The 18,174-nt window shown below is 37.5% G+C and overlaps 1 protein-coding gene across 1 annotated transcript; it reads right to left on the bottom strand.

Moving 5' to 3' along the window:
- Positions 1-3,003: 3,003 nt before the first annotated feature.
- Positions 3,004-3,948, bottom strand: LOC142855757 (taste receptor type 2 member 140-like). The gene has a single exon (XM_075982169.1). It carries the CDS (start codon positions 3,940-3,942, stop codon positions 3,004-3,006), a length of 939 nt encoding a protein of 312 aa, XP_075838284.1. The 5' UTR covers positions 3,943-3,948.
- Positions 3,949-18,174: the final 14,226 nt, after the last annotated feature.

Below are 18,174 nucleotides of genomic sequence, written 5' to 3'. Positions count from 1 at the left end.
TACTGAGTTAGTTTTTAGTTTTGTTCACAAAAGTAAATACAATATAGGCTCCCACACATCATCCAGATGTCCTTGTAGTTGATGGCGATCGAAACACTGAATTTTTACGTCCTGTCATCAAAATAAAGATATTTTTATTTGCATTTGTTTTGTGTGCTATTTCTGTACATATTAAATCTGGATATCTTTTTTTCCTGGACCAGTGATACTGCACTCAAAAATCAAACAGACACAACAATATGAACTTCACTAAATACATCAGTATGATGTCTGTGCAGTGATTTATGCATATTTTTTACAGTTCTTATCATCAGTTGATAATCTCATATACACTTTACTCCTTCATTGGTACTGAGAATAGCAAGATATTTATTTTACAAGCTCATACAAAACTACTGTTTTTTCCATTTTTACCATTTTCGTACATATAGACAGAAACATACATTTTATGGAAATACAACTTCTCTTCATTCTTTATTTCAGTTATTCAAGTTGACCATTTACTTTTCACTTGTTTTTCACCTAACTCATACTTAATACTGTTACAATTGACAAGATATTCAATAAAATTCCTTCAAGAATAATCAATGCACTGGAAATATAACTACTTTGTAAACTTGTGATTCTTTTATCCCCCTGTGTGAACAAAACTAGAAACTACCCTACTGTGTAATAAAGCGGACAAGAGTTCAAATTCATTCAACTATACTGCAAGAACACTCTTCATTTCCTGTGTCTTTCCTGTTAGTACATCTGTCCCTGACACACACCACAGCAACAAGTTTCATATATTTCTCTCTGCACAGCAATGATATCTGCTCTATTACCTTCACTGTAGATCAAGGCAGACTCAGGATGATGCAGCACCTAGACTGGCAAGGAGAGCAGCATGACATCACCAGTCTCCAGGAGCTAAAGAATAGTCAAAGAAACAATGATGCCAATACAACCGAGTGACCAAGATAATATAGAAAATCACAACAAAAGCTTCAGTAAAATTCATGGGGTTGTATAGACTAGTAAACATAGCCCAGATTAAGTGGCTAACCCATGAAAGCCAGTGTGAGTTACATGCTAAGATAGTCTAAAGCAACAGAAAACTTTAGAGAATGAAGAAAAAGGACATGTATTACAATACATCCTGGGGAGCAAACTTAGCTCAGTTATTAAACAGTTTTGAAGGAAATTACTAAGAGGAAAATCATGACCATACCATAATTGCAGAGACAGGAAGATCGTCTTGGAGTGGCTACTTACATACAACAAGGAAGAAGAAAACAATGAAAAATGCAAAACACCCCAGGGGTGGGGCTGAGTAGAGTGGGTGCAGTTACTGGAACTTTACGATCCACTCTAGAAAATGATAGAATTCATATTCACTGGCAGAAAGCAACATTCAACCCAGGTACTACCCTGAACTTTTCCTTTCATCTTCAGCTCTGGATAGGAAGTATTTGAAGTTCCACCTGAATAGCAGTTCCTAGGAGAGAGGCTTTTACAGACAAGATGACAATAGCACCAGGAAAAAATTTACATTTATTTCTCTATAGAACAACATGACAGACCATTTCCTCAAAAAGAGCTATTCTCTCTAGGAATGGTTTTTATAAATCATGTATGTATATGTATGATTATATTAATAAATTTCATGTGTATTTTTCTGATTGACAAGTTTTATATGCTGTTTTATATGCAAGAAATTGAAGATGGTTTAACAAACCAATATTCAAATGATGTATCTCTGTATTGAGATCATTTTGTTTATGATGATAGTTCTTCATTTTCTTTTTAAAAATGTATTTTATTTTAAATTAGGTCTATTTGTATCAGTGTGTGCTCCTGGATGCCAGAGGAGTACTCTGAAGCTAAAATTGTGAACTGTTCAATATGGTGTTGTAAATTGAGTTCAGGTCTTTAGGTCTCCTTCTTTTCAAAAGGCATATGGATCTTAACCACTAAGTAATCTCTCCAGTCTCTCATATTTTGCCTTTATGTAATTAGACAAGATTCCAGATCACCATTGCTCTAATTTATCAGAATTTGAAGCAACATATTATGAAATTTATTTTAGTTTATTGTTTTATTGATTATATTTATTTCTTTAAATTTTTCATTACTATTTTATAATGCCATACAATGTGTTTGTATTATGTATATTTTCCTTTTCCAGATTCCTCTCAGATCCAACTTCACCTTCCTACATGTTCAAGTTTCTATTATCTATCTAAATATATAGCTCGCTAGCTAGCTATCATCTATCTATCCATCTATTTCTATCTCTTTATGTCACTCTCTTTATCTCTCTCCCTCTGCTTTTTTAATCCACCAAATCCACTTTGTGGTATCCAATATTCTTGTGTATAATACCTTCTGTGGTGTGTGGCTGACCTACCAGGGGTTACGTAATTAAAGAAAATTAATTTTCACTCTCCTAGAAGTTTTCACTAGCAAATAACTCCTCATTTCATAGCGGAACTTCATGCCCTCTCTCTTAAAAAAAAGAATTTTTTGACTGTAATAAAAGCTTTGGCTAAAACCAACTTAGGGAAGAAAGAGTTTATTTCACCTCTTGTCTAATTCTATATGTCATTTTCAGCATGTTCTAAAGTATGAAATTATACTTTTTTGGATACAGACAAATGTTTTTACCTTTTATATGTCTCACACAAATATATATATATATATATATATATATATATATATATGGAACATATATACATATTCCATGCTATTTGTTAATAATATTAAGATCTTCAAAAGTTTATTTCATGGTATAAAATTATATTATACTGATATTAAGAGTTCCATTTATATAGCCCATGTTCACATCCTTGTACAGCAACATGTACCCCTTCATATGGGACAATGATTTTTTTCACATAGAATTTTGTAAAATATACAAAGCTCCAATTGAGGAATAAACCATAAATACAAATGTAAACATACAGAATCTCTTAAGAATAGGTCTTCCTCCAGAATATAGGAAACAATCCCTTTCATAGTTTAAGGACCTGGGGGTTCTGCAACCTTGAGCTTGTACCTTAACCACCACATCATGGACAGAAAAGCCTGTCTGAGCTTAGTGTTTCCCAGAATTAGGACACAGGAGTGGCCTGATGGAAAAGCAAGTGTTGCACCATCAAGAATCAAATTGAATAAACATTTTAAATGGATATCATTTTTCAAAGACTGCATAACAAGTGCCAGAAAGAAAATAGTATATAGTGACAGGAAGGTGACCACCATTTGCAGGGCCTTTATGTGGGCTGTGGTGCTGACATCTCTGTATCCTTTGTTGTTGTCCTGCATGTTCTTCAGATGTCTCCACAGGGAGAAGATGAGCAAGAGTAAAGTTGTTAGGGACACAATGAAAGGTATGAATGTGAACATAGTGTTGGTGAGTGTCAGAAACCTAGGAAAGTGTCCATAGTCATTTGAATCAGAACTGTAGGACATATTTGCTTTATACCCATCAATCCAGATAGCAATATATGCATTTATGACTTTAAGATTCATAAACAAGAAAAGAAGAGACACCAGTAGTGTCATTAAAACAACTTTTTTTGCTCTCCACTTTAGGAAAAGAAAAATTGAATTGGAAAAGCTGGCTATCTTGAGGAAATAAAATATGCTGAGACATGTAGCAAGCCAGATGCTGAAATGATTGACCACTGTCCAGGAAAAATTACTTATTCTCAAAATTCTTCCACTTATCCCTAAGGATGGATACAGCTCATATATCAATAAAACTATGACCAGTGACCACATAAAAGCAAGTCTGGAGATGGCCAGAGCAGTGAAGATCTTATCCACTGTAGAGATCTTTCTTCTCTTGCCCCAATCCATGATGTTCACCAGTATTATGAATCCATTTCCTAAACTCCCTATAATGATTTCCACACCTAAAATGATTGGTAATATGTACTCTACAATAACTTTCATTGTTACCAAGAGATGTTACCAAGAGTAGTACAAGTTCTACTGTACTGCTAAAGGTTTAGTAATGTGATCTTCTAAAAGAACATGTCTATGTGATTCTTGAAAATTCAAAGCATAGTTGTTATGAATATCCATACAAAATGTCAAGCAAATATTAAATTTCATTAGTGGCTTGGTTTATAGTTTTCTTCACAAAAAAATAATATATTGTCCAAGACAGTTCAGAAGCACTTCATCTATGTCCGCCATACTTTACACGTAACAGCTGGAGGTTGTCTGTAGTTGATGCTAAAAGAAACAATGAATTTTCATTTGTGTCATCAAAAGTCTTATTTGTAGCGCCATAAATGTCTACTTATTAAATTTAGCTACTAAATTTCTAGGCAAGCTAAAATTCAAGGTGGCAAAAAATAAGAATGATGCTAAATACATTAAAATAAAAATTCTATGTGGGGGACATATTTTTATTTTCAAGGTTTTTCCTTAAGTTATTAGAGTTGCCTACTTATCTAATAGAGATAATTACTCCCCATGAATACCTTGTACTGATAATACTGATCATTTTTCTAGATGATGCAAGAAGGTGATGTATAATTTATTCTGCATGAAAATACAAATGTACACTAGTGGATAAATATAAAGTTAGACATACATCCTTTCATTTCTCTCTTCAGTAATTCCTATTTGCTATTAATGGATATTTATTATGCAACTAACTTATTCTGAGTACTATGGTGGTGGTTTAGACATTGTGTAAATTACTTTCAGGTGTAAATGATGCAATAAATATTCTGTAAACATTTACCTATTTTATCCATGAACAAAAATGCTTTGGAAATATCCTTGTGCTACTTAACAGACAATAAGGTTACATAAATCAGTCTACACCAGAAGATTCCCCCTCACTTTCTGTATCTCTCTTTGTAGTACATCCCATTTCCCCTGTCAGTACTAAGGAGCTTCATTTGATTCCAATATATGCTTCATTACCATCTCTGTAGGCAGCAATGAAAATGCATAATGGTGCAATGCCTAGGCAACTGGAAAATCGAGCATAGCATTAAAACATTCCTCAAAAGCTAAAAGATATTTTAAAAAAGCAATGACACAAACAGGACAAAGACAGAAGAAAATATACATCAAACACTACAATTACTTCTGTGATTCTACTGGCAAACACTGTCCAGCACTTAAGAAGTTGATTCAGCTAGGCGGTGGTGGCGCATGCCTTTAATCCCAGCACTCAGGAGGCAGAGGCAAGTGAGCGGATCACTGTGAGTTTGAGTCCAGCCTGGTCTACAAGAGATAGTTCCAGTACAGGCTCCAAAAGCTACAGAGAAACCCTGTCTCAAAAAAACAAACAAAAAAAAAAGAGAGAGGAAGAGGTTGATTTAGGAGGCTAGCAAGTCTGAAAACAGTCTGGTATACCTGATCAGATCTTTTCTCAAAACAATAAGAACAAGAACAGAAGTCGGTAGAGATTGCAGAGAAAGACAAGGAATGTTGCTTGTTGATGGAACACAAACTCACACAAACTCAGTCACCTGCAGGAATGCTGTGTAAAGAAAGTGATATTCTTACGATTGCCCCACAATTGAGGAACAGCCATACTGAGAAAATTAACTAACCTGCCTATTGAAATGTTAAGATAAAGTGCTAAGGAAGGATAGAAGCATAAGCATACCATCACTGCAGAGACATGAAGGTCCTCTTGGCGAGGCTCCTTCCTTACAACACTGAGAAGACAGAGACATGCAAAACACCCTGGAACGGGTGTGGAGTGAGTGCTGCTCCTGGAGCTTTTCTTTCTGAAAAGTGACAGAACTTGTACCCACTGGGAGAGTAGCAATCACTCAGGGGAGGTTCTCCAAGCACCTCCCCTGCACATTCTGCTCTGGGTGGGAAAAAGGGAAAGTTCCACCTGGACTGAAATTTTTGGGAAAGACAGAGTTTTGAAACAAGGAGAACAGCACCAACAGTTCCCACATAATTCATCTACAGAACAAATGACAGATCACTTCCTAAGAAGCGTGAGTGTCCCTGTAAATTTTATATTTACATCTATGGCATATATTTACAAATCAGTGTATTTCATATTTTGATTAGGTACAAGTTTTATTGACTTACTAAATACAAGTAATTGAAAAGGGTTTAGCAAATCTAAACTCTCCCTGTGTACCACTTATTTATGTCACTACCTATGAATCTCCAATGCCTATATATGTCTTTTAAATAAAAATCAATTGGACTCTCAATTATAACACTCAAATTTACCAAAAATTTGAGAAAAAGCATTGAAACTCCTTTCTCCCTATTTTTTAAATTAGTATTGATTTTAGTATAATATTTCAGATTTAAAGTAAATGGCGATTTCTAATGTAGCAAAAATATTTAAATATGTATTACAGATTGGTGGATGTTGATACATGATTGATGACAGATAATATAAGATAGATAGTTTATAAATATAGATATATAGCTCATACATGCACACGTATATATACAGATGATAGATTTAAAGAATCAACTTTGTTCATCTTTACAGAACTAGGTTCTCAGTAAGAAGACTATGTTACATGCCCAGCAAGGTTATCATAACTGCTTAAATTTTTTTTTTGTCTGTTTATCTTTTCTTGTATACATAGGTATCAACTGTTGACCACTTGATATTGGGCAACTGGTGTGGGAGGTTCTTCTGTTCATGTGTTGCTTTCATTCATTAATTAATAAAGAAACTGTGTTGGGCCTGATAGGACAGAACTTAAGTAGGAGAGAAAACAAAACTAAATGCTGAGAAGAGGGAGAGAGTGAGAGAAGCCATGGATCCTCTGCCTGAGATGCATGCCGCTTAGAATCTCCGGTAAGCCACAGCCACATGGCGATACACAGATTTATGGGGATGGGTTAAACTAATATGTAAGCGTTAGCCAATAAGAAGTTAGAGCTAATGGCCAAGAAGTGTTTTAATTAATATAGTTTCTGTGTGGTTATTTCAGGTGTACACTAGCCGGGTGGCCAGGACAAACAAACAGCTTTCCCCCTTGCAACAGGCAACCTCTCTGGAAGGTTGCTCCTGGAGAAGACTGATTCTCCTCTTTCATCAGATATTTACCACCCATAGTTCTTCCAACTAGAGAATAAGACCCTGTGACATTTCCTGTTCGTGTTGCCATGTCTACCGGGGTTGTCACTATCTTTGTCAGATAACAATATCGTTGAGAGTTCATGGGTACAACTTCTTCTCATATACCATCTCAGAGCAGATAAGAATTTTGATCCTTAAAATCTTTCTGTCTACTCATCTGTGATTTCCTCTAAGTCTTATTAGGTTGAAGAACCCAAAAACCCTTATTATATGCATTTTTAATCAACTTTTGATTTCTGAAATCTTCCCCATCAGTTTCAAAAAGAAACTCCTGATAAAGAGGGAGAGCTATTCTCATGGTATACGGATGTTTATTTAAAATATGCTTAGAAATTACATTGGTTTAGGAAAACAGCAGTAGAAAGTTCTCCTTTCCAAGTACCTCTTCTCACTCCCTTCAAGTCCACCAGTTCCCCATCCCTCCAGTCCGTTGTGCTAGCTAGTTTTATGTCAACATGACACAGGATATAGTCAGCTGGTAATAGGAAACACCAATTGAGAAAATGCCCCCATACGATCAGGCTGTAGGCAAGCCTGTGAAGCAGGCTTGTGTGTGTGTGTGTGTGTGTGTGTGTGTGTGTGTGTGTGTGTGTGTGTGTGTGTCTGTCTGTCTGTCTGTCTGTCTGTATCTGTGTGTGTGTTTATTGGGGAATGTCCAGTCCACTGTGGGTGGTACTAACCATTGCCTGGAGGCTCTGGGATCTGAAAAAGCATGGGATAAATCCGGACTAGCTGAACATAGAGGACAATGAGGAATACTGAGAACTCAAGAACAATCGCAGTGGGTTTTTGATCCTACTGCACGTACTGGCTTTGGGGGAGCCTAGGCAGTTTGGATGCTCACCTTACTAGACCTGGATAGAGGTGGGCGGTCCTTAGGCTTCCCACAGGTCAGGGAACCCTGATTGCTCTTCGAGCAGATGAGGGAGGGTGACTTGATCGGGGGAGGGGGAGGGAAATGGGAGGCGGTTGCGGGGAGGAGGCAGAAATCCTTAATAAATAAATAAATTTAAAAAAAATAAAAAAAAAGAAAACAGGCTGATCAAGCCAGTAAGCAACACCCTTCCATGGCCTCTATATAAGCTCCTGCCTTCTATTTTTTGCTTTGCTTGATTTTCTGTCCTGACTGACTTCCTCAGTGATGGACTACAATATGGAACTGCAAGTCCAATAAACCCTTTCCTCCCCAGCTTGTTTATGGTAATAGTTTATACTAAAACAGTAGTAAGACTAACTAAAATTTCCATAATCTAGTCTTAATCCTTATTTTATACAAACACATACACACATACAAACACATAAACACATACACAAATATATACACATAAAACATACACACAAAGACACAAGCATATATGCACATGCATATATATACAAAATCACATATACTTAAATACATACACATACAAACCTACATACAATTATGCATATATGTACACACAGAGACACAAATAAACACATATAAATATGCATACAAATGTTTACACACAAAACACACATATACACACATAAAGACACAAACACACAAATGTATACACACAACACATATTATACACAAACAGATGCATATACATAACACCATGTGGCAAAATGTAGACTAATATAAATGGGTTAATTTAAGTTGTATGAACTAGTTAGTAATAAGCCTGAGCTATCGACCTTGCATTTATATTAATATTAGGTTTTTGTGTGTTTATTTGGGAGTGGCTGCTGAGATACAGAGAAAGTATGTTTACACACAAATACAAATACACACACATATATACAAACATATATGCACATATATAGACACAACCACATACAATCCACACACATGAACACCCACTAACACACATATACAAACACACGAAACATATACAACCACACACATAAACATGTACAAACAACACAGCACACAGAAATACACATATACACAAACACATATGCATAAACACACATACATAAACACACTCACATACATATATATATATATATACACACACACAAATATACACACACAAAATTACACCACAAACAAACACAAACAACCTACACACTCATACAGGCACACAATGGATTCTGTTACTTAGTCTATTTAACTAGCTTGTGCTATTTAACAAGCTAATAACATTAATATTATGGTTATTATTGAAAGGTGTTTATTTATAGCTATCATCTCTGTCTTTGTTACTAACCCTATTTTGTGATTCAATAATTGCAGTTTTCTTTTCTGCAGAGTTTTGTTTTTATGTGAATTCCTCTCTTCAATCTGAAGTATTGTACCCAGTATTCTCCGAAGGACTGGTTTGGTTGACAGGAAGTCTGTGATCCTGTTAATATCATGGAAACTTTTTCTTTCTCTTTCAGTTGTGGCAGATAGATTCTCTGTTTAAATAATATGAATTAGGTTCATTAGTCTTTTAGAATTTTGAGCATGCTATTCCAAGATCTTCTGGTATATAAGTTTGCAGAGAGAAGTCAACTGTTATTTTGATGTTTCCTTCATATGTGATTGTAGCATTTCCCTTAGCAGTTTTTAATACTTTTTTGTTCTGATGTGGGATTCCCCTCTGTATGCTGTGGATAGCATTGGTTAATAAAGAAACCATCTTAAGCCTCTGATAGGGTAGAGTAGTGCTAGGCAGGGAAAACTAAACTGAATACTGGAAGAAAGGAGGCAGAGTCAGTGGGAAGCCATGGAGACATACACGCCGGTAGGCCATGGGCCTCATGGTAAAATATAAAATAATAGAGATGGGTTAATTCTACATGCAAGAGATAGATAGCCATATATTTAAGTAGTTGGCCAAGCGGTGATTTAACTAATACAGTTTCTGTGTGGTTATTTTGGGAGTGTTGGCAGCTGGAAAAGGAACAAGCGGAGGACAGCCAGGAACACACTAGCAGCCTCATACTACAAATTGGTGCACCAATGTGGCCAAATAAAATTTACTTAAAACCTGAGAGAACTTGAAAAGGAATCCTAGACACAAAATAACAGAGTTAATCATAGTTTGGTAGCAGCAACATGGATGGAGGTTCACATTACAGTTTAGTTATTCAGACCAAATCGACTTATATAAAGTCGACAGTGGCCTTTTACCTGCTCAAACATAGAACAAAAAAAAAAAAAATATCTTCTTTAGCTTACTCATGCACACCACACATTCCATACTTATGTTAATGGATATATGCATGTTACCTTTAAGAATTTGTGTGTTTGCAGAGCAAGGGGACCAAACACCAATGAAAACAAATGGCACGGCATAACCAGCTTTTCACAGTACCTATGTTGCAGTATTTTCAGAGTTCTGCATCCAGAACAGCTTCAATGCTGCTGGCTGAGTTGTCCAGCCTCACAGACTATTCCAACAAGGATTTAGATAAGTCTTGGACATTTCCTATTACACAGAAAATGGAAAACAAATGTTATAGCTAGAATTTGACCATTATTCCAACTTTCCCAGGATCCCCTAAAGAATCCAGTTTCCCCAGCCAACAAGAAGCAGTCTTGAGAACACAACACCTACATTCCCAAGAGGTGGGATGGAAGTTTATTTCAGTCAATTGTTGGATTATGGATTTTGATTTTTGTCATCACTTGAGGTGGTTGGTTACAAAATGTTACTGGTCATGGTCAATAAGAAAATTAAACAGAAAAAATAGAAAGCTAAGCAAAGGAGATTAGATTGAGAGAATATATATATATATACATACATACATATATATATATATATATATATATATATATTCGCAATGTCAATTAATACTTAACAAGTTGACACACCAAATGCTAGATTTACCAGGGGAGGCCAACCTGGCAAAGTCCTTGGGGTCATGGCTGTGGAAGATGGTTATTCATGCCTGTAAATTCTCTCATGAGCCACTTCATTTCTTCCCTAAGAACAGTTTGGGGTATTTTCCATTGCTTGTATGTTTATCTCATGTAAATATTCCATCTATTGAGTACACATATGGCTATGGATAGGAAGATGATTTCTGCTTAAATTAAACTTAATTCTTCACAATAGAAATAATCCAAGTGTATTTTACATAATTCAGACTAACATAGAAGAATTCTCAGTCACAAATACAGCTTTTACACAGACAGCTAATTTTAAACTCTAGAACAAATGCAAAGCAGGCTGGCTGGCCCTGGAGACAAATATCTTGTTGCCCCTAGAGACAAATACATGAGATCATTTTCCCAGGTGTTTTGTTGGTTCAAGGTCCGGATAGAAGCAACCTTTAGTAGATATACCTTTTTCAGTAATTGACTTTTTTTTCAAGTAATTTGAGTCTCAGTATCATGGTTCAGCCATTTGTTCACTGTCTAGGAACCCTTACCAACTTAGAGCTATGTGCATAGCCAAGTGTTACTTACTGACCAGTCAATGTGACATTGCTAGCCTAAAAGAAACCACTTGACTTGCCATATATTAAGAGAATTAGGCAGGCCCTGGAAATGTAACATAACTGTCCAGAGTTTGACTGGGGAAAAGAGCAGCAGAATTTTTCTTAAGCATTTGCTGCAGTTGTGGATTTTTTTGCAGCACCCTGGGTGCTGACTGTAGGCAGTCCCCATCCCAAGTCAGTAATACATATGAAGGTTGGAGGACAGCTATGTGGAGCCGATTTAATCATTGGGAAAGAGAATATAGATGTCTCAGCTGGTAAAGAGGCTTATCTGATGACCTAAATTTTTTTATAGTTTTGAAAATTGACTGTGTGGTGGAAATAATGGATAAATATATCCGATGTCTAAGTCTGTTTTATTTTCATTATGTGACTTTTATCTATGTTATTAAATGTTCTTATGTTAATACTATGATACAAACTTACACTCCCTTTTGCTCGTATACATACAGATAAGTACCTCACATATTACTCAATAATTTAAAAATCTTAAAATGTTAATGACTGATATGAAAATTAAGGTGATAACAGGTTTTTATATTTAAATGATCCATATCCACATCTTTTTTTGTATAGCAATATGGATTTTACATCTTTTTCTGTAAAAGCTAGAATATATTTGTCTAGCACTTAATCTATACAGCATGTTCTAGAATTTGTAAATTGGCATACAACTGGAGAATATTTAGAAAGCACAAATTTATACATATCTGCTATAGACTCTCTCCACTTCAGATGTTGTTGCTGTTATGTTGGGAGCATAGCCCCAAGCCCCTGGCCTGGGAGTTGCTTTGCTCTGGACTCCAAATCCCAGCATGCCTGGTCCTGACCGCCCCCCCCACACACACACACTTCCAGAGGAGAAACATGTGGTTTTTGGGTCTGCATATGCTCCCTGGATCCTGTCTCCCTGCCATGAGCTCAGCCACCTGAGAGTGTCATTCTTAATAGAACGATAGGCATTTTGATTTGGTTTGATTCTACCTAACTGTATTTCTTGTGCCTGTGGAGATGCCCTTTTCTTATCATATGGAGGTTCCACCAAGGAGCCTCAGTTTTTTCCTGAGGGGTCCAGGCCCCAGGGCCCGGGTCTGAGGCCACGCTGGAAAATGGGCCTTCCTGCACACCTGCTCTGCCAAACAAGTTCAGCTTGACTTGGTGAGTTTCCCTTTTAAACTGAATGCGGGTAAGGTATTGGGGTGACTCATTCATTTTTTGGGCTTTTCTTAGAGACATGGCCATGAGAAAAGTCTGAGTGGCATTAGCAGAGGCAGGGCCCTCTCCTGAGATGGGATTTGGGTGCTGAAAGATGTTCCCTCCCAATTTCTCATTTACCCCATATAGATTAAATGTATATTATGACTGACTCAGTGCCGCCTCTCCAGTAGACGCACTGCGATGGGCCGCGTCAGAAGCATGGATTTAAAGTGGAGGCGGTGGCGGGGAGGAGGCAGAAATCTTTAATAAATAAATAAATTAATTTAAAAAAATCCACTGTATAGAACCCACTGGGCTGCTTCCTGCCTTGGGGCATCTCATACAAATCTTTCTTTAGAATGCTTCCTTTGCTTACTGCATTAAATAAACTTCTGCTTAAACTTTCAAAAAAAAAAAAGTGGGTTTCTTACGTTTCCTAGCCAATTCCAAATACCTTTAAGTGGGCACTTCAAACCTTTTAAATTGTAACTCTCACTTAAAGCAAATTACACTCCAAGCCTGCATTTTTCAAGTTTGATGTTTTCGCCCTCCCCTTCCGCTGGTTTTTCCTCTTTTCATTGGTGATTTCACTCTTTGTCCTGCCTTTACTTCCATCTCTTTCTGTGTGTTCAGGTGCCTTGTCCTGCCTCCACTTCTCTCTCCATGCTTTCTTTCGCCAACCTCCCACTTTGTCCCACCCCCTACTTCCGTCTCTATGTTTTCATTGGTGCTCCTGCTCTTTGTCCTGCCCAGACTTCCGGCCCTCTGTGGCCTCAGGGGCGCTCCACCACTGTGCACCCGCTGTGCTCAAAGCCGGGCACCACACTGTGCCCATAAAGGCAGTGGAGTCCCAGTTACTCCTGACAACAGAGAGGCAGCCAGTTCCAAGAGCATACTTGCCCAAATGTGCCTGCAGTTTGCGGGATGGCACTTCCCTCACCAGTTGCAGAGATCTGGACCCTGGCACCGACCAGGCACTCCATTCTCCAGCTGTTCCCCTGGTGCTCTGACCGATGCTGCCACACCTTTCCCTATTGACAGTGAATCCATTTTTTCCCACCTATCCTTCTGCTCGCTCTCTTGCCTAGTAAGCTGACACAGGTCTCTAAGTCTGTTCTGTTTCTCTGTTGAAAAAAATGTGTCCACAAACTGTGTTTTTGTGTTGTGTATATATGTACTTCTAGATTACAACAGCTAAAATACCAAATAATAACACTTGGTTCTCAACTGCCTTTACAGACCTGAGACCATGGCATTTCAAATAAGAGCTTTTAACATAAAAACAAGCCAGCCTTTGCAGCACCCTGTATAAGTCCTCCAAGAAGACAAAGCATCCACACAAAAGCAAAAAGGCCTTTTGCTCAGAGAATTGATAAGCTTATCTGCCAAGCCAGGTAAGACATTCTTCCCCTCACAGGAAAAATCTGTGGGCCTCTCACACTCAACAGCTAATGGCAAATGTTGCCTGATGTTCTCCAAGGATCAGGAGAGGACTTGGGAATGCCTGCTGGCCAAAAGCTGTCTCGTTTTTTTTTTGTTTGTTTTTGTTTTTGTTTTTGTTTTTTTTTTTTTTTTTTTTTTGCTCATCTATTCCTCCTAGATCTGTCTAAAGGAATTTGACAATTCAATGTAAATGTTCTTTAACAGGCTTCATAGTCCAGGATTAACAGGTTTCAAACTTAAGAGTTTCAAAGTTCTCAATTTCCTCTAATAGCCTTCTACCAGTTCTCGTACAGGTTCCTAAAATGTTCTATTACTACACCGAAATCAAATCTGGTAAAATCCAAGGTTTTTAATTTTTCAGTTTTAAGCATAATTTTCAGGTTACTCCTGCTGCCTAAGCCAAAAACAACCTACAAAATGCTCCCATTTGAGAAGGAGAAAAGAAGAATGGTACAGAGTGAAAGGAATAGACAAGAACTTCTGGCTGATGAATGAAAACAGTTTTAAACCTTGCAAATAATTTTTCAAAATGGAATTACAGGCCATTTTTCTTTTATGTCTAACAGTCCAGACATCAGTTTGGGTTTTTATGACTACAGTATTTATAAATAAGAGTAACACAGATCGAACAATGTCACTAAAACCATTCTTTGTATTTCTACTTTAGATAAAGGGAAAAAAACATTTGAAAAATTGACTATCTTGCAAAAATAAAAGAGGCTGTGGTGTGTAGCAAGCAAGATACTGAAATGATTGATCACTGTCCAGGAAATAGTAATAATTCTGAGGCCTATTACACTTTTCATTGATGCTATGTAATGCCTATATGTGAAATCACTTGTGAATGCTGACCACAGAAAAATTACTCTGGATATGGCCAGAGCAGTGAGGATACTGTCCACTGAAGAGATCTTTCTTCTGTTGAGCACTCCATGATGTTCACTAATGACATGAATGTTTCCTAAATTTTCTATGTTGATCTTTACACTTAAAATAATTATTTATGTGATGTATAAAATAATACTCATTGACTCCAGTTTCTACTACAATGATGAAAATTTTTTATATATTCGAAAGTGTTATGTCTATATAATTCTTGAAAGTATATAGCATTCATGTTTTGAATTACTGTATAGAATACCAAGCAAACCTCAGAATTGTTTCAGAGTTGGGTCATAGTTTCCCCCACAAATTCCTTGTGCTGTGCTAGACACCTTAACTAAGCACATGAAGATAAACTGTCTTCAGTCTGACTATGGGACAAGGCCAGTTCCAGGCACCCTCTCCTCCACTGCCCAGGGTCTTAGCTGGGGTCATCCCCGTGGATTCCTGGGAACCCCTCCAGAGCCACGCCTCTTGCCAACCCCAAAATTGCCGTGCACCGTGTTGTGCTCCCCCCCACACACACACACATTCTATGCGCTAGCTTCGGGCAAGGGGGCTGGAGGTTGAGGAACCACACCCAGAGACAGACTAACGGACCTCCAATCACTGGTACAAAGCCCTTCTTTAATAGCACCATAGAGGTGCTATTAAATATCCAGCAGTCAATGGCCAACAGGTGAAAATCCCATCCTCTGATCCTCTAGGCAAGGCACAACTTTTAGTAACTTCAATTAGAAGGCTCTAGCAGGGAAGAGCAGCTGAAGGCTAGGTCTCCAATTGGTCCCAACACAAAATGGCTCCCTCAATTAAGATATTTCCTTCTCTGCTCCCATATCCATCTTTCCTCCATTTCAACCATCCCACTCCCCCAAGCTCTCCCAACCCTCCCCTTTATTCCTCCTGCTCCCCCTCTCCTCTTCCCTCTACCCCAACCCTATGCTTCCAACTTTTGCCAGGTGATCTTGTCTGCTTCTAATTTCCAAGTAGGTCTATATGTTTTTCTTTGGGTTCACCTTATTACTTAACATCTCTAGGATCACAAATTATAAGCTCAATGTCCTTTGTTTATGGATAGAATCCACTAATGAGTGAGTACATGCCATATTTGTCTTTTTGGGTCTGGGTTATCTCACTCAGGATAGTGTTTTCTATTTCCATCCATTTGCATGCAAAATTCAAGATGTTATTGTTTATTACCACTGAGTAGTACTCTAATGTGTAGATGTGCCACACTTTCTTTATCCATACTTCCATGGAGGGGCATCTAGGTTGTTTCCAGGTTCTGGCTATTACAAATAATGCTGCTATGAACATAGTTGAACAAATGCTTTTGAAGTATGATTGGGCATCTCTTGGGTATATTCCCAAGAGTGGTATTGCTGGATTCTGAGGTATATTGACTCCCAATTTTCTGAGAAACCACCACACTGCTTTCCAAAGTGGTTGCACAAGTTTGCATTCCCACCAGCAATGGATGAGCGTTCCCCTTACTCCACATCCTCTCCCGCATAAGTTATCATTTGTGTTTTTGATTTTAGCCATTCTGACAGATGTAAGATGGTATCTCAAAGTTCTTTTGATTTGCATTTCCCTGATAGCTAAGGAAGTTGAACGTGTCCTTAAGTATCCTTTGATCATTTGAACTTCTTCTGTTGAGAATTCTGTTTAGTTCAATACCCCCTTTTTTAATTGGGTTATTTCAAATTTTAATGTGTAGTTTCTTGAGTTCTTTATATATTTTGGAGATCAATCCTTTGTCTGATGTGGGGTTGGTGAAGATCTTCTCCCTGTATCAGACTGATGACTATCTTGAATATCACCATAGAAAGTTAGTCTGGCAATGGATGGAGACAGAGTTGGAGACCCACATCAGAGCACTGGACTGATCTCCCAAGGTCCAGTTGAAGAGCAAAAGGAGGGAGAATATGTGCGAGAAAGTCAGGACCATGAGGGATTCACCCACTGAGACAGTGTGCCTGAGCTAATGGGAGCTCACCAACTCCAGCTAGACTGGGAAAGAACGAGCATGCGATCAAACCAGACCCTCTGAATGTTATTGACAGTTGGGGCAGACTGAGGGGCCAATGATAATGGCACTGGGATTTGTCTCTACTGTATGTACTGGCTTTTTGGAATCCTATTCTCTTTGGATGCATACCTTCCTAAGTCTGGGTGTAGAGGGAGGGTCCTGGCCTTCCCACAGGGCAGGGTGCCTTGCCCTCTGTTAGCACTGGAGCAGGGTGGGATGGAGGGTGTACGGTGAGTGGGAGGAAAGTGGGAAGAGGGGAGGAAGTGAGAATTTTGATTTGTAATATTTTTAAAGTAATAAAAAGAAAGAAAAATATTTAAAAAAGAAAAAATATCTGTCTTATAACTCAGTCTGAAATTCTTTATAGTTGGTGAGGAAGGACACATTGAATTCTCGTGTGCTGTCATCAAAGTAAAAATACACTTATTTGCATGGTTGTTATGCTCTGCCTTTTGTGCGTATTAAGGCTACTTACTTTTTTCTTTACAAGGAATATTAGAGAACTCTGACTCAAATAACAATCAGCAAAATCTAAACTTGCGTGTGGAATAATAATCTCATTAAATACATCATACATACATAAGAGCATACCAGCAATACTAACACAGAGCTCTCATTTATTTAGATCCAAATACCTTACACGTTCCACTTTATTAATTCAGGTTCATCACTTACCACTTTCATACAACTAACTCTCATGTTTAGCACTGTTACTTACCATTGTTAAGACATTCTATAAGATCTCTTTCAACTGCAATTGATAAAATAATATAAATAACTATAACTAATTATTAGTTTATCAAGATGTATAACAAATATGAAAATCTTCCCATTATGTTGCAAAACTTACAGTGGTCTTAAGTGAATCCAACTATGCATCAAGAATCCTCTTCATTCTCTGCATACCTCTTGTTAGTCATCTGTTTATCCCACCAGGATAAAGGAGCCTGAGACATTACCAATTTCCTCCACTTTGTACCAGAACTGTATCATTTCTGAATGTGAACATCAAGGCAAATGCTGAATGATACATTGTGCAAATGGAGACTGCATATTTATTTCCCAGCCACCTGGATAAAATAATCACAAGAAATTATACTAATTACAATACTATTGGCCAATGGCTTAGCCATATTTTAGC

This window comes from Microtus pennsylvanicus, chromosome 8, assembly GCF_037038515.1.
Source record: "Microtus pennsylvanicus isolate mMicPen1 chromosome 8, mMicPen1.hap1, whole genome shotgun sequence".
NCBI classification, from domain to species: Eukaryota; Metazoa; Chordata; class Mammalia; order Rodentia; family Cricetidae; genus Microtus; species Microtus pennsylvanicus.
This window is presented reverse-complemented; position numbering and strand designations above follow the sequence as displayed.